This window comes from Panulirus ornatus, chromosome 28 (assembly GCF_036320965.1).
Source record: "Panulirus ornatus isolate Po-2019 chromosome 28, ASM3632096v1, whole genome shotgun sequence".
Taxonomy (NCBI): Eukaryota; Metazoa; Arthropoda; class Malacostraca; order Decapoda; family Palinuridae; genus Panulirus; species Panulirus ornatus.
In genome coordinates, this window is record NC_092251.1 from 19,391,711 (window position 1) to 19,410,072 (window position 18,362).

At 43.3% G+C, this 18,362-nt stretch overlaps 1 protein-coding gene across 1 annotated transcript in view; it reads right to left on the minus strand.

The window, feature by feature from the left end:
- LOC139757914 (uncharacterized) overlaps positions 1-18,362 on the minus strand; it is a gene marked incomplete at its 3' end in the record, with an annotated part of 338,809 nt that continues 320,447 nt past the window's right edge. Inside the window, exons 6-9 of the mRNA XM_071678860.1 lie at positions 16,655-16,811; positions 7,088-7,216; positions 4,222-4,326; positions 1-134 (exon numbers count right to left, since the gene is read on the minus strand). Of these exons, the coding sequence (XP_071534961.1) occupies positions 1-134; positions 4,222-4,326; positions 7,088-7,216; positions 16,655-16,811 (525 nt within the window). The remainder of the gene's footprint in view (positions 135-4,221; positions 4,327-7,087; positions 7,217-16,654; positions 16,812-18,362) is intronic.

The window sequence follows — 18,362 nt, forward strand, 5'->3', positions numbered from 1 at the left end:
TTTGACAGCACACTCGAAGGAGACGGTCTCGCCCTCCTCCACGATGCGGTCGTGAGGAATGTAGTAGAATTTGGGTGCGTGGGAGCGTCTGGCCCTGGCGCGGGCGCTGGGGGGCTCCGGCGTGTAGCGGCGTGCTGTGGGCACAGGAAGGGCGGGAGGTGAGAGCGCCGTGAGGTGAGAGCGGAGGGAGGGAGAGGTGAGTGTCAGCGAGGAGGAAGAAGAGGAGGAGGAGGAAGAGGAGCTGCTGCACTCACATTTCTCCAGGAGGGTCGACCAGGCGTCTACATGCACTGGCGGACATACTCAAGAGAGAGAGTAAGTAAAGGCGATGGACATCTGTCTGATGAGACAAGACTAAATTCAGAGTTTAACTGACGTTTCAAATATGTAAATGCATTAAACGCTAACACTCATGCTGGCGTTATTTCTAGCGACACCTTCCCAAAAATCGTTGAACTAATATGGAAGAAGCAACTACACACGTAAGTAAGATCGTCATGGTTATATATATGAGGGACTCCTGATAATGGACATGATAACTCACTTATATAGAGGTGAAGCAGTGATTACTTATTTACGAGTACTGATAACGTTATCACGGAAGCTTACATAATCGTTAGCTATGGCTTTACAACCACCAAATTGGTCGTTGATCATATGCCACGTTCTATTTCAGCCAGAGGGGTCAACCTTGAATATATATATATATATATGTAAATATATATATATATATATATATATATATATATATATATATATATATATATATATATATTTATATATATATATATATATATATATATATATATATATATATATATATATATATATATATATATATATTCCTATGAGTCCACGGGAAAATTGAAACACGATAAGTTCCCAAGTGCACTTTCGTGTAATAATCACATCATCAGGGGAGACACAGGAGAGAAATATAACAGTCAGTTGATATACAAGCTGCAGTAGTCACGGGCCAGTCACAGATCTTTCTTACCTAGCGAGATGGTCTGTCAAGAAGCACTTCACAGTTCATCTATACAGTGCATGTTATTATGAACCTCATACTGGCCATTACCATCATGACTGCCGTGCCCCTGAGGGACCACCTCTGTACCGCCGTCCCCCTGAGGGATCACCTCTGTACTGCCGTGCCCCCGAGGGACCACCTCTGTACTGCCGTGCCCCCGAGGGACCACCTCTGTACTGCCGTGTCCCTGAGGGATCACCTCCGTACTGCTGTGCCCCCTGAGGACCACCTCTATACTGCCGTGCCCCTGAGGGACCACCTCTCTACTGCCGTGCCCCTGTGGGACCACCTCTGCTCTGGGTGATGAGGAACTAGTAGTTAAGATCTGCTGGACGCTGTGGCTCCGGTTGTCTGACATTTATGTTCTTAACTTCTGCAAAATCGGTGAATTTAGAGATGATATTTAAACCTTACATTACGAGATATATGTAAACATCCATGACAAGGACTGGAAAGATACTCTGCATTTGGCTATCGCAAATAATTCTCCAATTATCTGCTTTGCTATAGAGTAATCCAGCCATTGTTGCTCAGACTACGTCAACCTATCCTTAATGATGCGACTTGTCACTCAGTCACGGACACTGAGTGTTGTGCACTCGTGTTTCCTCTTTGGCGCCACCGTCCACTGGATGGGCAGGAGTGTGCAGTGACCTCGCGGTTCTGTCAGCAAGATTCAGCCTCTGGCGGAGTGACACCATTCTTGTAGACAGCGGATAACACTGTCGTGACCTTCAGCAATACCGCACCGCTACATCTAAGTCTACGGCTGTAGAATTGAAGGTAGAATATACAACTTGAAGATATGTTATCGAAGAGCCTTGCATGTACCCCTGTGAGAAGATGGGCTTCGGCTCCCCCGTATAGCGTTGTCTAATTCGAGCGTTTCTTCACAAGGCGTGAACTCCTATGTCCAATTACAAGACTCGAAAACAGGACACCAGAAGAGTACATCATTCTATTTGTAACCTTAATGATTATCATCAAACAAATGCACACAAGTTGTAAGTTGAGGGAAGGAGGAACACCTTGCTTGATTCAACTCGAGGCCAGACGTTGTGAGACGCGGCCATACAACGCGTCACAAGGATCATGGTGAGGGAAGCAGACAATCTCTTCACTTCTTCCAACACAACTGAAACTGTCCTCACATCCAGGTGTGTTGTAAGAATAACGCACCCAACAACGAGTGCATAGTAAGTTCACTCCTCTTGTATTATAACAACAAAAAAAAAAAAACTCAGTCAAACGAGTAGATAAACATAGAAACTAAAGATAAAAAAAACCCCGGGTGGTGGTACATGGCCCAACACACAGAACATGCAGGCATCACTGTGAGACACAGATAAGGAGATTGGCTTACGAGGCGCTACCAGATCTTCACGGTTAATGCTAACACCAATAACTCTATCAACATACAGACAAGGATAAGAACGCTCACAAGCCATGCTTTCCACTGAACGTTTCCTGCTAGACAGGAAAACACAAGGGGGATATGTGATGATGATGATGATTTCAGTAGAATTCTGTTACAGTGGCCTCTGCTGAACCAGGAATGGGATCATGAGTGGGTGAAGGGACTTCATGATGGTGATGGTGGCAGCTGGTTTGAGTTTTGTCAGGGATGATTCACTGATGGGTATGTGTTGGTAGGTATTTACTACTTAGTGAGTGTTGGTAGGTACTTACTTCTACGTAAGTGTTAGTAGGTATTTACTACTGAGTGAATGTTGGTAGGTATTCACTGCTGGGTAAGTGTTGGTAGGTACTTACTTCTATGTAAGTGTTGGTAGGTATTTCCTGCTGGGTAAGTGTTGGTAGGTATTCACTGCTGGGTAAGTGTTGGTAGGTACTTACTTCTATGTAAGTGTTGGTACGTATTCACTGCTGGGTAAGTGTTGGTATGTATCCACTGCTGTGTAAGTGTCTACGTGTATCTTAAGAATGCACCAACTATGTAAGACCTCATAATATCGTATATTTCTTTATTCAGTGTAACTTATAATGATGGAAAGGTTTTCAAAATTCCTTCACCATTTGTGAGACGGTTTCAGCCGTTAATAAAGTGGTCAGTTGTGTTGAGAGTGAAAGATTAAGCTAATGCATTATGACAGATGTATGTCGCTAGTGTGAGATGTGGCATTATATTAAGGTTTGCAGTTTCAGAGGCAAGCTGTGCATCTGTACCTCCCTTGTCTTAGCTGTGGTGGGAGACCCTGTGAGTGTGTGTGTGTGTGTGTGTGGTGCAGTTGCTTAATGGAAAGGTTTATGACCATGGTTTAACGAAGGGGCGTGTGAGTGTAATGATGTGGCTTAATGAAGAAACATGAGGATGTGTTTTGATAGCGGCTTTGTGAGGAGGTGGTGTGCCTTGCCCGAAGGATGAATGTGGTTGTAATGGTACGGGCTAATGAGGAGGTGTGTGGATGTTCTAATGTGGCCTTATGTGTGGGTGTGTGGGTGTAGCCTGCTGGTCGGGAAAGGGAGTGAGCAAAGTATTGTAACAACAGAGGAGGGTTGTAAGTGTGGTCATGTGGTCTGATGAGGGTTGTAAGTGTGGCCATGTGGTCTGATGAGGGTTGTAAGTGTGGCCATGTGGTCTGATGAGGGTTGTAAGTGTGGCCATGTGGTCTGATGAGGGTTGTAAGTGTGGCCATGTGGTCTGATGAGGGTCGTAAGTGTGGCCATGTGGTCTGATGAGGGTTGTAAGTGTGGCCATGTGGTCTGATGAGGGTTGTAAGTGTGGTCATGTGGTCTGATGAGGGTCGTAAGTGTGGCCATGTGGTCTGATGAGGGTTGTAAGTGTGGCCATGTGGTCTGATGAGGGTTGTAAGTGTGGTCATGTGGTCTGATGAGGGTTGTAAGTGTGGCCATGTGGTCTGATGAGGGTCGTAAGTGTGGCCATGTGGTCTGATGAGGGTTGTAAGTGTGGCCATGTGGTCTGATGAGGGTTGTAAGTGTGGCCATTTGGTTTAATGAGGGTTGTGAGTGATGTACCTGTGCCTAATGAGGGGAATCTGTAGTAGCAGAGGTGAGGTAATGACCTCGTAGGGTTATGATAATTATGGTGTATGTTTCTAATGATCGTTTGCCCGATGAAAGGTCGGTGAGTGTGGTGGTGGGACACCCCAGATGAGGGAGTGGGTGTGGCCTGGCCATGGTGGGCGGTGGGGCGCGCGTGCGTAGCTAACCTAGGAGCAGCGGCGAGGAGCCGCGGGAGAGTGGGCGCCAGTGGGAGATGGTAACAGATGGCTCCCGCCACCCAACGCCAGCCCATGAATGAGCACTTCCCTCACCTGTAAGATGATGAGCAGTCGAACTTACGTACATCTACTGCCTCACATGCTCGTACACCACTAGAATCCTCCACTATAGAACATAGCATGGACAAGGCGAACAAAGCCTGTGACTATATAACATTTTTCAACATGGCTCAACATTATTATGGGGTGTATCTCAACGTCTAAACACTACAGTCTTCTAAGCTCAGGATCTCAAAGCAGCTAAAACTGTAGCATGACAAGTGAAGCCAGGTCATAGCCTCTTTAACTGGCCTTACGTAATACAGATAACATTTATATCAAGTGGATAACAATGTCATTATGTACATAATATCTAATATTTGCAGAGAGCAATAAGTAGTAGAGATATGCTCCATTTTCTTTATACAAAACAGATATATCAAGGGACACTTTCTTATTCATATAACACCAGTGGTTCTGTAAGTTACATATTAAGACAAACCATTCATACTTCATGATTCATAACACAACTGAGGCCAGTGGTGATACACTTTCCATATATCACAAAAATGACATGTACACACGTCTAATACGAACTGAATACTGATTCTACAACATGTATAGCTGAATGTACTAGTCTAGCTATGCTTCTAAACCAGCTTTGGATACTGAGTGGCATTTTCTACACAATGGTGATATGATGATCAGAAACAGAACGAAAATTACGGGTCGTGTTTTGAAGGACTGGATCTTATTCTGCGATATCAGATAAGGTGATAACGCTGAGGGGTACAGCAGGGAATAACTGAAGCTTTTCTGCGTAAAGGAAGATTCAACAGAACCTTTGAAAACCTTACCTAACCTTCCCTTGCAGCCGAGATTCACAGTAGAGGTGGACCAACGTTAATGTAGTCTGTTACTGAGAACATAATAGAGTGGCAAAGCATGCCTCAGTCAAAGCCATCGGAAATGAAAAGAAAAAAAAGAATGAAAGAGAAAAAGACTGAAGAATTTCATCATAATTCCTCAGGTGTTTGAAGACCTAACTCTTAAGGAAGAGAGGCTACTGGGTAGAGGAATGACGAGAGAAGGAAAAGAATGCCACAGTATTCATGCTTAAGGAAAGGCAGTTGTGGGACAGTTGGAGGAGGTTCGAACGGTCTCGCTTTAGGGATGTGCTGCACCAACACATGCTTCCAAACGGAAGGAAAAGTTTGAGTTTTAGAAAGAGACGGAAGCCAGCCCAGAGGCACACAGCTTTGGATCTTAAGGATATATATGACGTCTGGGACATACGCTTTACTAGACTGAGGCTGGGAGAGAACCTAGAGAGAGGAAAATACAGGAGAAGGCATAAGTCAAGTGGAAGGAGATGGGGAGGAAATTCAGCCATGAAATCGTTCAGGGCAGAATCAGAGGAGATTAAGACGCCAATACAAGTTCCTCTCTCATTTGGAGATCTAGTTATGGAATGATTGGGTCAGAAGAGAAGAGGAAAGGTTGACTTAGAAAGGTTACGGGAGATGCTTTTAGCTAACGATCAGAAAGATTTATCAGTCGAAGTTCTCCAGTGATTCTGAGCAGAAACATAACTGGAGTGGGGTTCAGGGTCATGAAAGATCCATAACGTGATACGTCTTATCTCTGGCACAAGAAGGAAGGTAGGTGTCCCTCAGTGCCAGGGGTAATGGTCAGCACAGCTGGAGGCGTTCTGGCCTGTGGAGGAACACCCGCCCTAGGGATAATCAGTACAGAAGCTCAGCCCGAGTGCCAAAAGTTGGGTTTAGATGACGGAGGGAGTAGGTGGCTTGTCCAACTGAATGTGATAGAAATAAGATTGCAGTCAGAGGACCCTGAGGGGGTAGAGAGAGTGTATGTGATGGGTATTTGTGTTGCGGCCTACATCCAACCCAGGTGCTCATCCTCCCCTCGGAGCTGGTCGATAAATGAATACCTTGGCTTAGGCTGCCGTGTGTGTGTGTGGTGTGTAGTGTGTGTGTGTGTGTGTGTGTGTGTGTGTGTGTGTGTGTGTGTGTGTGTGTGTGTGTGCATACGTACATAATTAAATGCATGGTACATATATGCAAGGTTAAGAGACGGCGCAACACAGATGTGAAATTCTCTTCTCGTAACACATGAAGTGTAATCACACACCCCAGTCTAAGTCAGGTAATCATTTATCGACCATCCCTGAGGGGAAGATGAAAAGCTGGGTTTGACTATGAGTCGACGTCCGCGTCCAGGAATCGAACCCGGGCGGTTGCATGAACAGCAGGTTAAGTCTGTCATCTGCTCTTTGATATCATCTGGCAGTTGCCGCTATGTTCTTCAAGAGTGAGGGAATCTGGTGTGTACATGGCTCACAGTAGTGAAAATCATAGATAAAATCTCGGTTTTTCAAAGGTTTTGTTATCATACGTTGACGAGCTCTCTACATTTCCTCTGGAATTCGTAATCCTGACCACTCTCGCCTTATGTGCGCCTCTAGATCACGCCCCACAAGACTCGTTCTCCCTCCTGATCACTTCACCATCGAGGCACAGCTAAATCTCTCAACATCCAAAGTTTGTCTCTCTGCGGAGCTAAACTGATAAACCAGCTTACGATATACAAGACACTGAGCAAACTTCAAAAATTAATTAATATATTTATAGCATTTATTCTTTATTACAGAGCATTTATCATCTATCACGATCATTTATCATTTACAGCACTTACTCTGTTTATCAGAGACAAGGCTGAAGTATAACCGACAACATATAACCCACAGAAAACTGAACTATTGTATGGGTAACTATGGGAATATGGGACTCACGTTGGAAGCCGATGGAGGGTGATCGTGAGAATCTAGATGGAGTGTTGGTTCTGGATGGTGTGGTCCTGCGAGACAGGTCAGGCTGTCGCTCCATTTGGACAGTCACGTCGTTTTCCTTGTCGTCAGCCACTAAGGAAAGACAGAGAGATCAGATGAGAACGTGTGGAAATGAACTTACGAACAGAAACACATCCGGTGCTCTTAGTCGCCTTGTGACCAATTACCCTTAATTTCACGTTAATCTTATAGTGAACCATCAGCAAAACTTTTAATCTACGTGTCAGAATCAACATATTTAAGAAAACTCTGAAAAAGGACAGATTAATGCATATGTTTTAGATATCAATAAGGTATCTATTTGCATGAAAATGCGTCTTCCTATAAAAATCATATGAAAAAGGAAAGATTAATGCATATGTTTTAGATATCAGACAAGGTATTTATTTGCATGAAAATGCGTGTTCCTATAAAAATCATAACTATAACTCAAAACACAAGAGAACAGTACAGGTTTCGTATATACATTTCGCATCCTAATGAACTTTATATCCATCATGCATCTACACTTACTGTGTTCATGTCAAATTATCATTACCTCTTTCTTCATTTAGGAATAATGCCTTACACTCGTAGGTCTACGCATCTTACCTGTGGTTCATATAGTTCATGATTTCACCAATGATTCTAGAACTTATTCCCCTCTTGGCTTGGCGCATTTCACGAGTCCACAGCTCTGTTGCTGAAGCTCATATTTCTCATGACTCTAATCATGTCTCACATGCAGCTGGGCCGTCCTAGACTCAACCCTCGTCTCATAAGAAAGAATTAATCTTTGTTGACGTCTTAATGGTTCTCATAAATCTATACGTATGGTCATCGTGTCTCCTCTTATTCTCTTTTCTTACACTGTGAGCGGATTGAGTTTCCTTCCTCTCTTCGTAAGTCATTCCATTCAGCTCTGGCATCAGTCTTGTTGCATACGTCTGGACTCTTGCCAGTGATTCTACGTGGATCCTCAAGTGAGCAAACAAGGTTATTGCAGTAAGTTCCATCTCCTGGCGAATGTACGTCAAGTGAGCAGACAAGGCTATTGCAGTAAGTTCCATCTCCTGGCAAATATACGTCCAGTAACGCTCTTCTAGACATTTAACTATCCATTAACAATGAGTACAATCAAGTTTGCCTCCCATATTCTCCTCCTCACGTGCCAATTCTTGAGAAAAGTTTCGAAAGATGTCTAATTCTGGTGCTCTTCCACAGCATAATCCTTGTCATTTTTTCCACAATATGGTACTCACCGTCTGCTCTGCTTAAACCCCTTCCAATCTACATTGCTTTACACATTCCAGGTTTAAATTTCTGAGGCTATTCATCCGAACGAGGTTACACCTTGTAGTTTTCTATATACTTACTTGTACAGTAAAGCGAGGGAGTTTTAAACCCGTGGGGAACCAATCCTTCAACTTTCTTTATTGTCAAATATCTTTTTAAACTTTTGTTTGCTATCAGTAATGACAAGTTCATTTCTAACCTTATACTATTCAACGACTGTTACTAAAAGGAATCCCTCCTTTACATTTTCTAACAAGTTTAAGAAAAAGAAACTCGAAAATGAACCAAGAAATGAACCAAAAAATGAACCAAGAAATGAACCAAAAAATGAAGCAAGAAATGAACCAAGGCATGAACCAAACAAAAATGAACCAAGGCATGAACCAATAATTTTATTACTAAGAACTGCTTCTATCTCTGTATCTAAGGTTTCATCACGCATCGCTCCCTTTTAAGTGTTCTTAAGTGTCACTTATGAATTTCTGTGGGATGCTTTTAACGCGTGACCGAACCCATTCGTGGAAATGGATTTAAAGAAACACATGTATACAACTCCACTGTCCATATTCTCCGTGATCACTCACACACTTGGGAAAATGTTACAAGAAAAGTGGTTTTCCTCACTCATGCACCCACATTCATGCAGTAGTAAAACAATACAACAATAAAGTTACACGTGCATAAAAATCTGGTCTGTAGGTAACCTTGAGTCCACGAAGATGTGTGGTTAGTTTCATGGACTCTGAGCACGTAGCTACGTGTGGATGTTGAGCCCTACTGACGAAAGCAGTAACATACAATGATATACAATGCGCACTTCATATCAGACTTCAGTCATCCAAGAATCACTTTCCGCTACCCACGCAGAATAGTCTGTCACTGACTTAGCTGCCATGATGTCATTCTCTGTGTCGCCAAGTCCGGCACTAGAGAGAACTGATCTTGACGTGCTCTGTGCCGGTGTCCTTATCAAGTTAACCACGAGAGATGACAACGCTCCAGCGGCCTGGGCAGATGACACGCTGGTTGGTACAACGACTCGATGGTGAGGAAGATGGCTGGCGGGTCGATGTCACGGGCGCTGTTATCTGTGACGGTCACACCCTGCGTGAACCAGCTGGGGGCAGCTGGGGTGAGTCAGGTGTAACGTTTCGAACGAAGGGACTCATTCCCACACAACATGGCCCGCTCTGTGGTCGGGTCAAAGAGAGCCACCTAGAGCTCGCCCAATTGGTCACGCGAAGCTCTTAGGTCCCATAAGTGTAAGACTCCCTCCCTCCCTCTGTAGTTAAATGTAATCATGAATATGGACGACCTCCGTGGTGTGGCGGTTAGCGTTCCTGACCGTGACGCATCTAGTGCATAGCTTCGAATCCTGTTTGCGGCAGCCAGTCCAGAGCAAACCCAGCTGTTCATCCACCCTTAAGTGTTGGTCGATAATATGGGTACCTGGCTCAGGCTAGGATATATATATATATATATATATATATATATATATATATATATATATATATATATATATATATATATATATATATAATATCCCGGTCATTTGCACTCCTTCCTTGCAAGTATCGTCCATAAGTATACTTATGTATATCTCTCTTTTCAAACCAGGTATTCCCAATCACCAGTCCTTTTTCAGCTCACAAATCCACAAGCTCTTCACCATTTCCATTCATGTATGTAAAAGCTACGTATTCGTAGGAGAGACAGCAGGCTCCGTGCCACACTCAGTCACTGAGTACATGTATCCGTAATCTGAGGGAGTGACTTCAGCATTGCTAACGTTTGCATCACCATCGCTCGAGCACAGCATTGCTAACGTTTGCATCAACATCGCTCGAGCACTGACTTGTACGTCAGACAAGTCATCACATACCATGCCACACACTCATCTAAACCAAAGAGCTAATAACTAAGACAGACTTAGTCATACCAAATAATGCTTTGAGACTTATCCTATGTTGTCCTATGACTAACAGAACAGTGAACACGAAAACTGACTTGACTACATCCCACCATGACTAACAGACTCCAGAGCATAATTACTTTTATGGGAATCAAATGCCATAAATGACTTGCCGTTTCCCAACCCCCTATTCACACATGACCCAGCAACAGCCCTTGCCACTCCACGTGAGAGACCCAGGTACTTATAGGTCTAAGACACAAATATGGTCGGTTCAACACCACATATTTAGCATCAGGAGTATAACTCTCCCAGTACAGCAGATCCTCCTTATATATCTATAGAAGTGGACGTTGGATGACCAACATAGCTCACATACACCAGGTTCTGTTGTTCTCGAGGTCAAGAAGGATCAATTTAGTTCTCAATAGCGTAAGAGAACATCAGAAATCATTTCCGTGAATGGTATCATGCCCCTCACATTCTATACTGGCACTTACTGACATTTCCTAATACCAGAAGGGAAGGATGTGATACAGTGTGTGTGTCATACGTGACAGATCAATGTGATGAACCCATGTCACCAGTGGACGTCGAGCAGTTGGACAGGGAGAAAATAAAGTGACGTCGTGGAGATCCAAAATGGACTGAAGCACCTTATAGATAACACATATCATGACTTTATCATGTCTGATTCCAAAGCTTCGCTCGCTTACCTCGGTTGTCTTAAGCCAGTAGGTAATGTTGCTGTCAGCCACACACACAGTGTCATCTTAGCGTTTGAAAAAAGACAGAATTCTTGACGTAATCATAAGGGATTCTCCTCTCATGTCGGGTTCAGAGATCATGTTAATGTGCTGGTCAGACGCGCCTGCAGCCAAAGGCGGGCGTCACCCTAAACATAACAGTTAATGTTGCTAAACACGTACTAACTCGTGATGTCTTCGCAAGAAGTCATTGCACTCAGAAAGGATAGAAAGACCAGGTAGGTCTAACATCAAGTCCCACGACAGGTAATGACGACTAAACACTCCTATGGCAGGTACAAGACCAGAACTACACAGATATGTACGTATATGTAGCGTGTATGATACAGTCATGATTAGGAGCACCGACATGTCCATGAAGAATTAAAACATAATTGCCATTGACGCCCTTGAGATGATGTAGCTCTCTACCTGGATCATCAAACTCATAAACCTCAGTGATATAAATGATTGCGTCTTTAATGCCATGTAGCTTGTCTTATGTATTGCTCTACGTTCACGTTAATCCTGTCTCTGATTTGCCTTATATACACTAGATATGTGCTGACCACCTATAATGTGTGCCTTCATGTACCGAATACATAAGACCCTCAGCTCACGTCTGTAACTTGCTCATGTATTGCAGGCCTGTCCATATATATATATTACGACCCAATTTGTGATGTGTGTGCGTCTACGTGCTGAATACATGAGGCCTTCTAGCTCACCCCTGTAACTTGAGTCGTATACCACTCTACTGTCCATGTATGTGGGTACTGACCTGACGTATAGTGAATACATGGCCTTAACTCCACTTCTGTTGCCTGATTCATATATTGGTTTACTGTCCATGTGTATTAGTCCTGACCTATCCCGTACTGTCCTTGCATCTACCTATGTCCTTAATACATGGGGCCATCTATCCACCTCTATATCTTTCCTGATAATCTTATACACCAAAGACCATAATCAACAGACCGCTCTCCAGCACACGTTCCAGTAACTCCCTCTCAGCCAGCTCTCAGTGGCCATGAAGCTGTTCCCTTTAGAGAGTCCAGCCCATCACATCCTTCTCTAACTTTGGACGCTGCTGCTGAATGTGGTCATTGCATTCAAAGCCAGAGTGAAAGGGAGTTTGTTTATCTTCAACAAACGGTTCTATGTTATCTCTTATCATCCTACTGTATGGAGGAGACAGCTTTACAATCACTTGGGCTTAGTCCTCTGTCCTTAATGCTACCTCGCTAACGCGGGAAATGGCGAATATGTATGAAAAAAGTTACGTAATGTCGAGTGTTATGCGTCAGCCGGAGGGGCGTGTTTAGGAAGCGAATTCCAGCGACTCACATGGATGTGAGTTGTACCGAATAGGGAAGGAGTTTTACACTAGTGGAGCCACATCTCTCGAATCTTCTCTACTGTTGCACGTTAATTATACTTCTGTAAGATGTCCACATTTACTACATCCTCTTTCAGATTATTCCATTCATCCAACACTGTTATACTACAAAGCACTTTACATTATTTTTGATAAGCTACTCGATTAATGTCTCTGTCCCATGGTGATCCTAATTATATATCTTGCAAAGAACAGTTTTCTGTCCACATCGTAAATCTGGTTTAAAAACTTGAAGGGTTTTGATCAGGTCAACCCTCACCCCTCTCTCTTCTATGGTGGGTAAATCTAAGGTTCCTGGCCGTAACCCCATTATTCTGTTCTTTTGATTCTGATACCAACTTTGTAGCCACTTCTGGACCTTCTCTATTAGCTCTTTGCTCTCCTTTAAGTCCGGCGACCAAACATGAGAAGTTTACTTTATCTTGCCCTCTTGTAGGATATGAACACCTTGCTAAATACGTTCTTACTCTTGTACTTAAAGGCTACTCTTGTATTTTCCAACACAGAACTCGTTCCCTCAACTAGTTTCCTAATATGTACCTCAAGCAAGAGGTTAGGGACAATGTTGACTCACAAGACCTTCTCACACACACTACCCAGAAGCTTATATCTTGCTGGATAATGATCTGATTAAGACCATCTTTGACTTGATCTAGTTCTTGTTACGTTACATTCTCCCTCTGGCTGACGCTTATTTATCACGTACCAAAGTAACTTTGGAGTTTGTTTATGTGTGTGTGTGTGTGTGTGTGTGTGTGTGTGTGTGTGTGTCTGGGTCATCGTCAGCAGGTGATAATAAAGTTATCGTTCACTGTTATCAACACCCAAGTGTCAGCCACTAAATCTCAGTGACTTGCAAATCAGCTGCTCCACCATTGTTTATGTTCTAACTGCGCCTCAGCTTCCTTTGATTACATTCTGGAGTATATATATATATATATATATATATATATATATATATATATATATATATATATATATATATATATATATATATCTTCCATGTGTGGCGAGGTGGCGATGGGAATGAATAAAGGCAGACAGTGTGAATTGTGTGCATGGGTATATATGTATGTGTCTGTGTGTATATATATTTGTGTACATTGAGATGTATAGGTATGTATATTTGCGTGTGTGGACGTGTGTGTATATACATGTGTATGGGGGTGGGTTTGGCCATTTCTTTCGTCTGTTTCCTTGCGCTACCTCGCAAACGCGGGAGACAGCGACAAAGCAAAATAATAATAATAATAATAATAAATATATATATATATATATATATATATATATATATATATATATATATATATATATATACAAAGGTTTGAATCGTCCTTGTATGTAGTATTGCTCTTACATCTGGGGTGGCTGGGTCGAAAGCGGTCACACAAACTTGACCATCTTGCCCTAAGCCGCAATGTTGGTTCACTTTACCTCGTAAGGATGAAATGCTGCTGTGTCTGACGCTGCTGTAATGTTGCTGTGTCTAAGACTATTCTAATGCTATTGTTCCTGATGCTTTTGAAGTGCTGTTGTATCTGAGGCTGTTGTAATGCTATTGTATCTGAGGCTGTTGTGATGTGTTGTGTCTGGGGCTGTTGTAATGCTGTTGTATGTGAGGCTGTTGTAATGCTGTTGTATCTGAGGCTGTTGTGATGTGTTGTGTCTGGGGCTGTTGTAATGCTGTTGTCTCTAAGGCTGTTGTAATGCTGTTGTATGTGAGGCTGTTGTAATGCTGTTGTATGTGAGGCTGTTGTAATGCTGTTGTATCTGAGGCTGTTGTAATGCTGTTGTATCTGAGGCTGTTGTGATGTGTTGTGTCTGAGGCTGTTATAATGCTGTTGTATCTGAGGCTGTTGTGATGTGTTGTGTCTGAGGCTGTTGTAATGCTGTTGTATCTGAGGCTGTTGTAATGCTGTTGTATCTGAGGCTGTTGTGATGTGTTGTGTCTGGGGCTGTTGTAATGCTGTTGTATGTGAGGCTGTTGTAATGCTGTTGTATCTGAGGCTGTTGTGATGTGTTATGTCTGGGGCTGTTGTAATGCTGTTGTGTCTAAGGCTGTTGTAATGCTGTTGTATGTGAGGCTGTTGTAATGCTGTTGTATCTGAGGCTGTTGTAATGCTGTTGTATCTGAGGCTGTTGTAATGCTGTTGTATCTGAGGCCGTTGTAATGCTGTTGTATCTGAGGCTGTTGTAATGCTGTTATGTCTAAGGCTGTTGTAATGCTGTTGTATCTGAGGCTGTTGTAATGCTGTTGTATCTGAGGCTGTTGTAATGCTGTTGTATCTGAGGCTGTTGTGATGTGTTGTGTCTGAGGCTGTTGTAATGCTGTTGTGATGTGTTGTGTCTGGGGCTGTTGTAATGCTGTTGTCTCTAAGGCTGTTGTAATGCTGTTGTATGTGAGGCTGTTGTAATGCTGTTGTATCTGAGGCTGTTGTAATGCTGTTGTATCTGAGGCTGTTGTAATGCTGTTGTATCTGAGGCTGTTGTAATGCTGTTGTATCTGAGGCTGTTGTGATGTGTTGTGTCTGAGGCTGTTGTAATGCTGTTGTATCTGAGGCTGTTGTGATGTGTTGTGTCTGAGGCTGTTGTAATGCTGTTGTATCTGAGGCTGTTGTAATGCTGTTGTATCTGAGGCTGTTGTGATGTGTTGTGTCTGAGGCTGTTGTAATGCTGTTGTATGTGAGGCTGTTGTAATGCTGTTGTATCTGAGGCTGTTGTGATGTGTTGTGTCTGGGGCTGTTGTAATGCTGTTGTGTCTAAGGCTGTTGTAATGCTGTTGTATGTGAGGCTGTTGTAATGCTGTTGTAATGCTGTTGTATCTGAGGCTGTTGTAATGCTGTTGTATCTGAGGCCGTTGTAATGCTGTTGTATCTGAGGCTGTTATAATGCTGTTGTGTCTAAGGCTGTTGTAATGCTGTTGTATCTGAGGCTGTTGTAATGCTGTTGTATCTGAGGCTGTTGTAATGCTGTTGTATCTGAGGCTGCTGTGATGTGAGGCTGTTGTAATGCTGTTGTATCTAAGGCTGTTGTGATGTGTTGTGTCTTGGGCTGTTGTAATGCTGTTGTGTCTAAGGCTGTTGTAATGCTGTTGTATGTGAGGCTGTTGTAATGCTGTTGTATCTGAGGCTGTTGTAATGCTGTTGTATCTGAGGCTGTTGTAATGCTGTTGTATCTGAGGCCGTTGTAATGCTGTTGTATCTGAGGCTGTTGTAATGCTGTTGTGTCTAAGGCTGTTGTAATGCTGTTGTATCTGAGGCTGTTGTAATGCTGTTGTATCTGAGGCTGTTGTAATGCTGTTGTATCTGAGGCTGCTGTGATGTGTTGTATCTGAGGCTATTGTAATGCTGTTGTATCTGAGGCTGTTGTAATGCTGTTGTATCTGAGGCTGTTGTAATGCTGTTGTATCTGAGGCTGTTGTAATGCTGTTGTATCTGAGGCTGTTGTAATGCTGTTGTATCTGAGGCTGTTGTAATGCTGTTGTATCTGAGGCTCTTGTAATGCTGTTGTATCTGAGGCTGTTGTAATGCTGTTGTGTCTAAGGCTGTTGTAATGCTGTTGTATCTGAGGCTGTTGTAATGCTGTTGTATCTGAGGCGGTTGTAATGCTGTTGTGTCTAAGGCTGTTGTAATGCTGTTGTGTCTAAGGCCATATTGTAATGCTGTTACGTCTGAGGCTGTCTAACAGCAAGAGTCGCATTCTGTCTCTTCCTTCAGCATCAGGTAACTCACCATGGTGGCCCCCAAGTATGGTATTCAGTGAGTAACCTGGAATTAACAAGTAACCAAGGAGGAGCAATAGATGACCGTGTGAGTAACCTGGAATTAACAAGTAACCAAGGAGGAGCAACAGATGACCGTGTGAGTAACCTGGAATTAACAAGTAACCAAGGAGGAGCAACAGATGACCGTGTGAGTAACCTGGAATTAACAAGTAACCAAGGAGGAGCAACAGATGACCGTGTGAGTAACCTGGAATTAACAAGTAACCAAGGAGGAGCAACTGATGACCGTGTGAGTAACCTGGAATTAACAAGTAACCAAGGAGGAGCAACAGATGACCGTGTGAGTAAACTGGAATTAACAAGTAACCAAGGAGGAGCAACAGATGACTATCTGACTCTCCACACGTCACGAGAAAACCCATAGGGAATTCCATGGTGTTCCGGAGGCACTTACTCTCCACGACCAGTGTGGCGGAGGTGACGGCCTTGCCCATGTCGTTGAAGATGATGCAGGAGTACTCGCCCTCGTCCTCTGGGTAGACCTCGCGGATCTTGAGTCGCACTCGGGAGCCGTCCCACTCGCTCTCCACGTCGCCACCCAGCTTCAGCACCTGCAACCGTTAAAACACAAGTGTTAGCCTCGCTTACTGGCGTTCAACATTACTGGTAAATCAACATTGTTATTTACCGGAATATATATATATATATATATATATATATATATATATATATATATATATATATATATATATATATATATATATATATACATAAAATGGTATCCCTGGGGATACGGGAGAAAGAATACTTCCCACGTATTCCCTGCGTGTCGTAGAAGGCGACTAAAAGGGGAGGGAGCTGGGGGGATGGGGGGGAGGATGGAAATCCTCCCCTCCCGTTTTTAATTTTCCAAAAGAAGGAACAGAGAAGGAGGCCAAGTGAGGATATTTCCTCAAAGGCTCAGTTCTCTGTTCTTAACGCTACCTCGCTGACGCGGGAAATGGCGAACAGTATGAAAAAAATTATGTATATAAAATGTGTGTGTGTGTGTGTGTGTGTGTGTGTGTGTGTGTGTGTGTGTGTGTGTGTGTGTGTGTGTGTTGTACCGAGCTCCGCCTGCAATAGGTTACACGAGTGAAAAGTCACCTTTGGCAAGGTTGTAACATTGGGAGTTCAGTCTCATGAAACTCATCAATGTGTTTCATGACAGAGTGGGAGATGCGAGTTGTTTTGGAAGTGGAGGTATATGACGTGAGAGAGTCATGGAAAGTGGTTTAGTAAAAAGAGACGAGGTGATGAAAGCCTTGCATGAGATGAAGTAAGGCAGAACTGATGGAATGGATGGGTTGCCGTTATTTCTTTAAAATGGACGACCCACTGTGGTGTTGAGTGGTTAGTTAGGAATTTCACTGTATGTAACTCATAGTAAGATGCCTGAGGACTAGCAGAAGCTTGTAGTGCTATCATGTAACGGCAAGGGAGACAAAAGGCTATCTTAAAATAACTGAGGGGTAAGTTTGTTGAGTGTAACTGTTAAATTGTATGGTAGAGTTGTGATGGAGTGGGTTATGGGATGCACAGAGTTCCAAAGTGAAGAAGAACAAAGTGGTTTCTGGAGTGCTAGAGAACGTGTGGATCTCGCGTTTGCTTTGAAGACTGTGTGTGAGAAATACTTCGAGAAATGGAAGGATATGCATGTGGCGTTTATGGATCTGGCGAAAGCGTGTGATGGGATTGACAGAAATGCGCTTTGGAAGGTGTTACATTATATAGGAGGAGAGTTACCAGAAGAGCAGTAAAATGTTTTCATCGAGAGAGTAAGGCGTGTATGCGAGTAGGAAGAGAGAAGAGTGAGTGGTTCCAGATGAAGGAGGGTCTGCCGCAAGGGTGTTTGATATCTCCATAGCTGTTTGCTTTGTTTATGTCTGGGATGGTGAGGGAGGTGAAAGTACGGGCCTTGGGGAAGAGGACCAGGTATGCAGTGTGTTGGGGTGAAGAGGGAAGCTGTGAGGTGAGTCAGTTGCTGTTTTCTGATGACACGGCGTTGGTGGCAGGTTTGAGTGAACAGCCGCGGAATCAGGATCTGAGATTGGAAGAATGTGTGCAGGGAGAAAGTCGAGAGTAAATGTAAATAAAGGCAAGATTATTAAATTTAGGAGTGA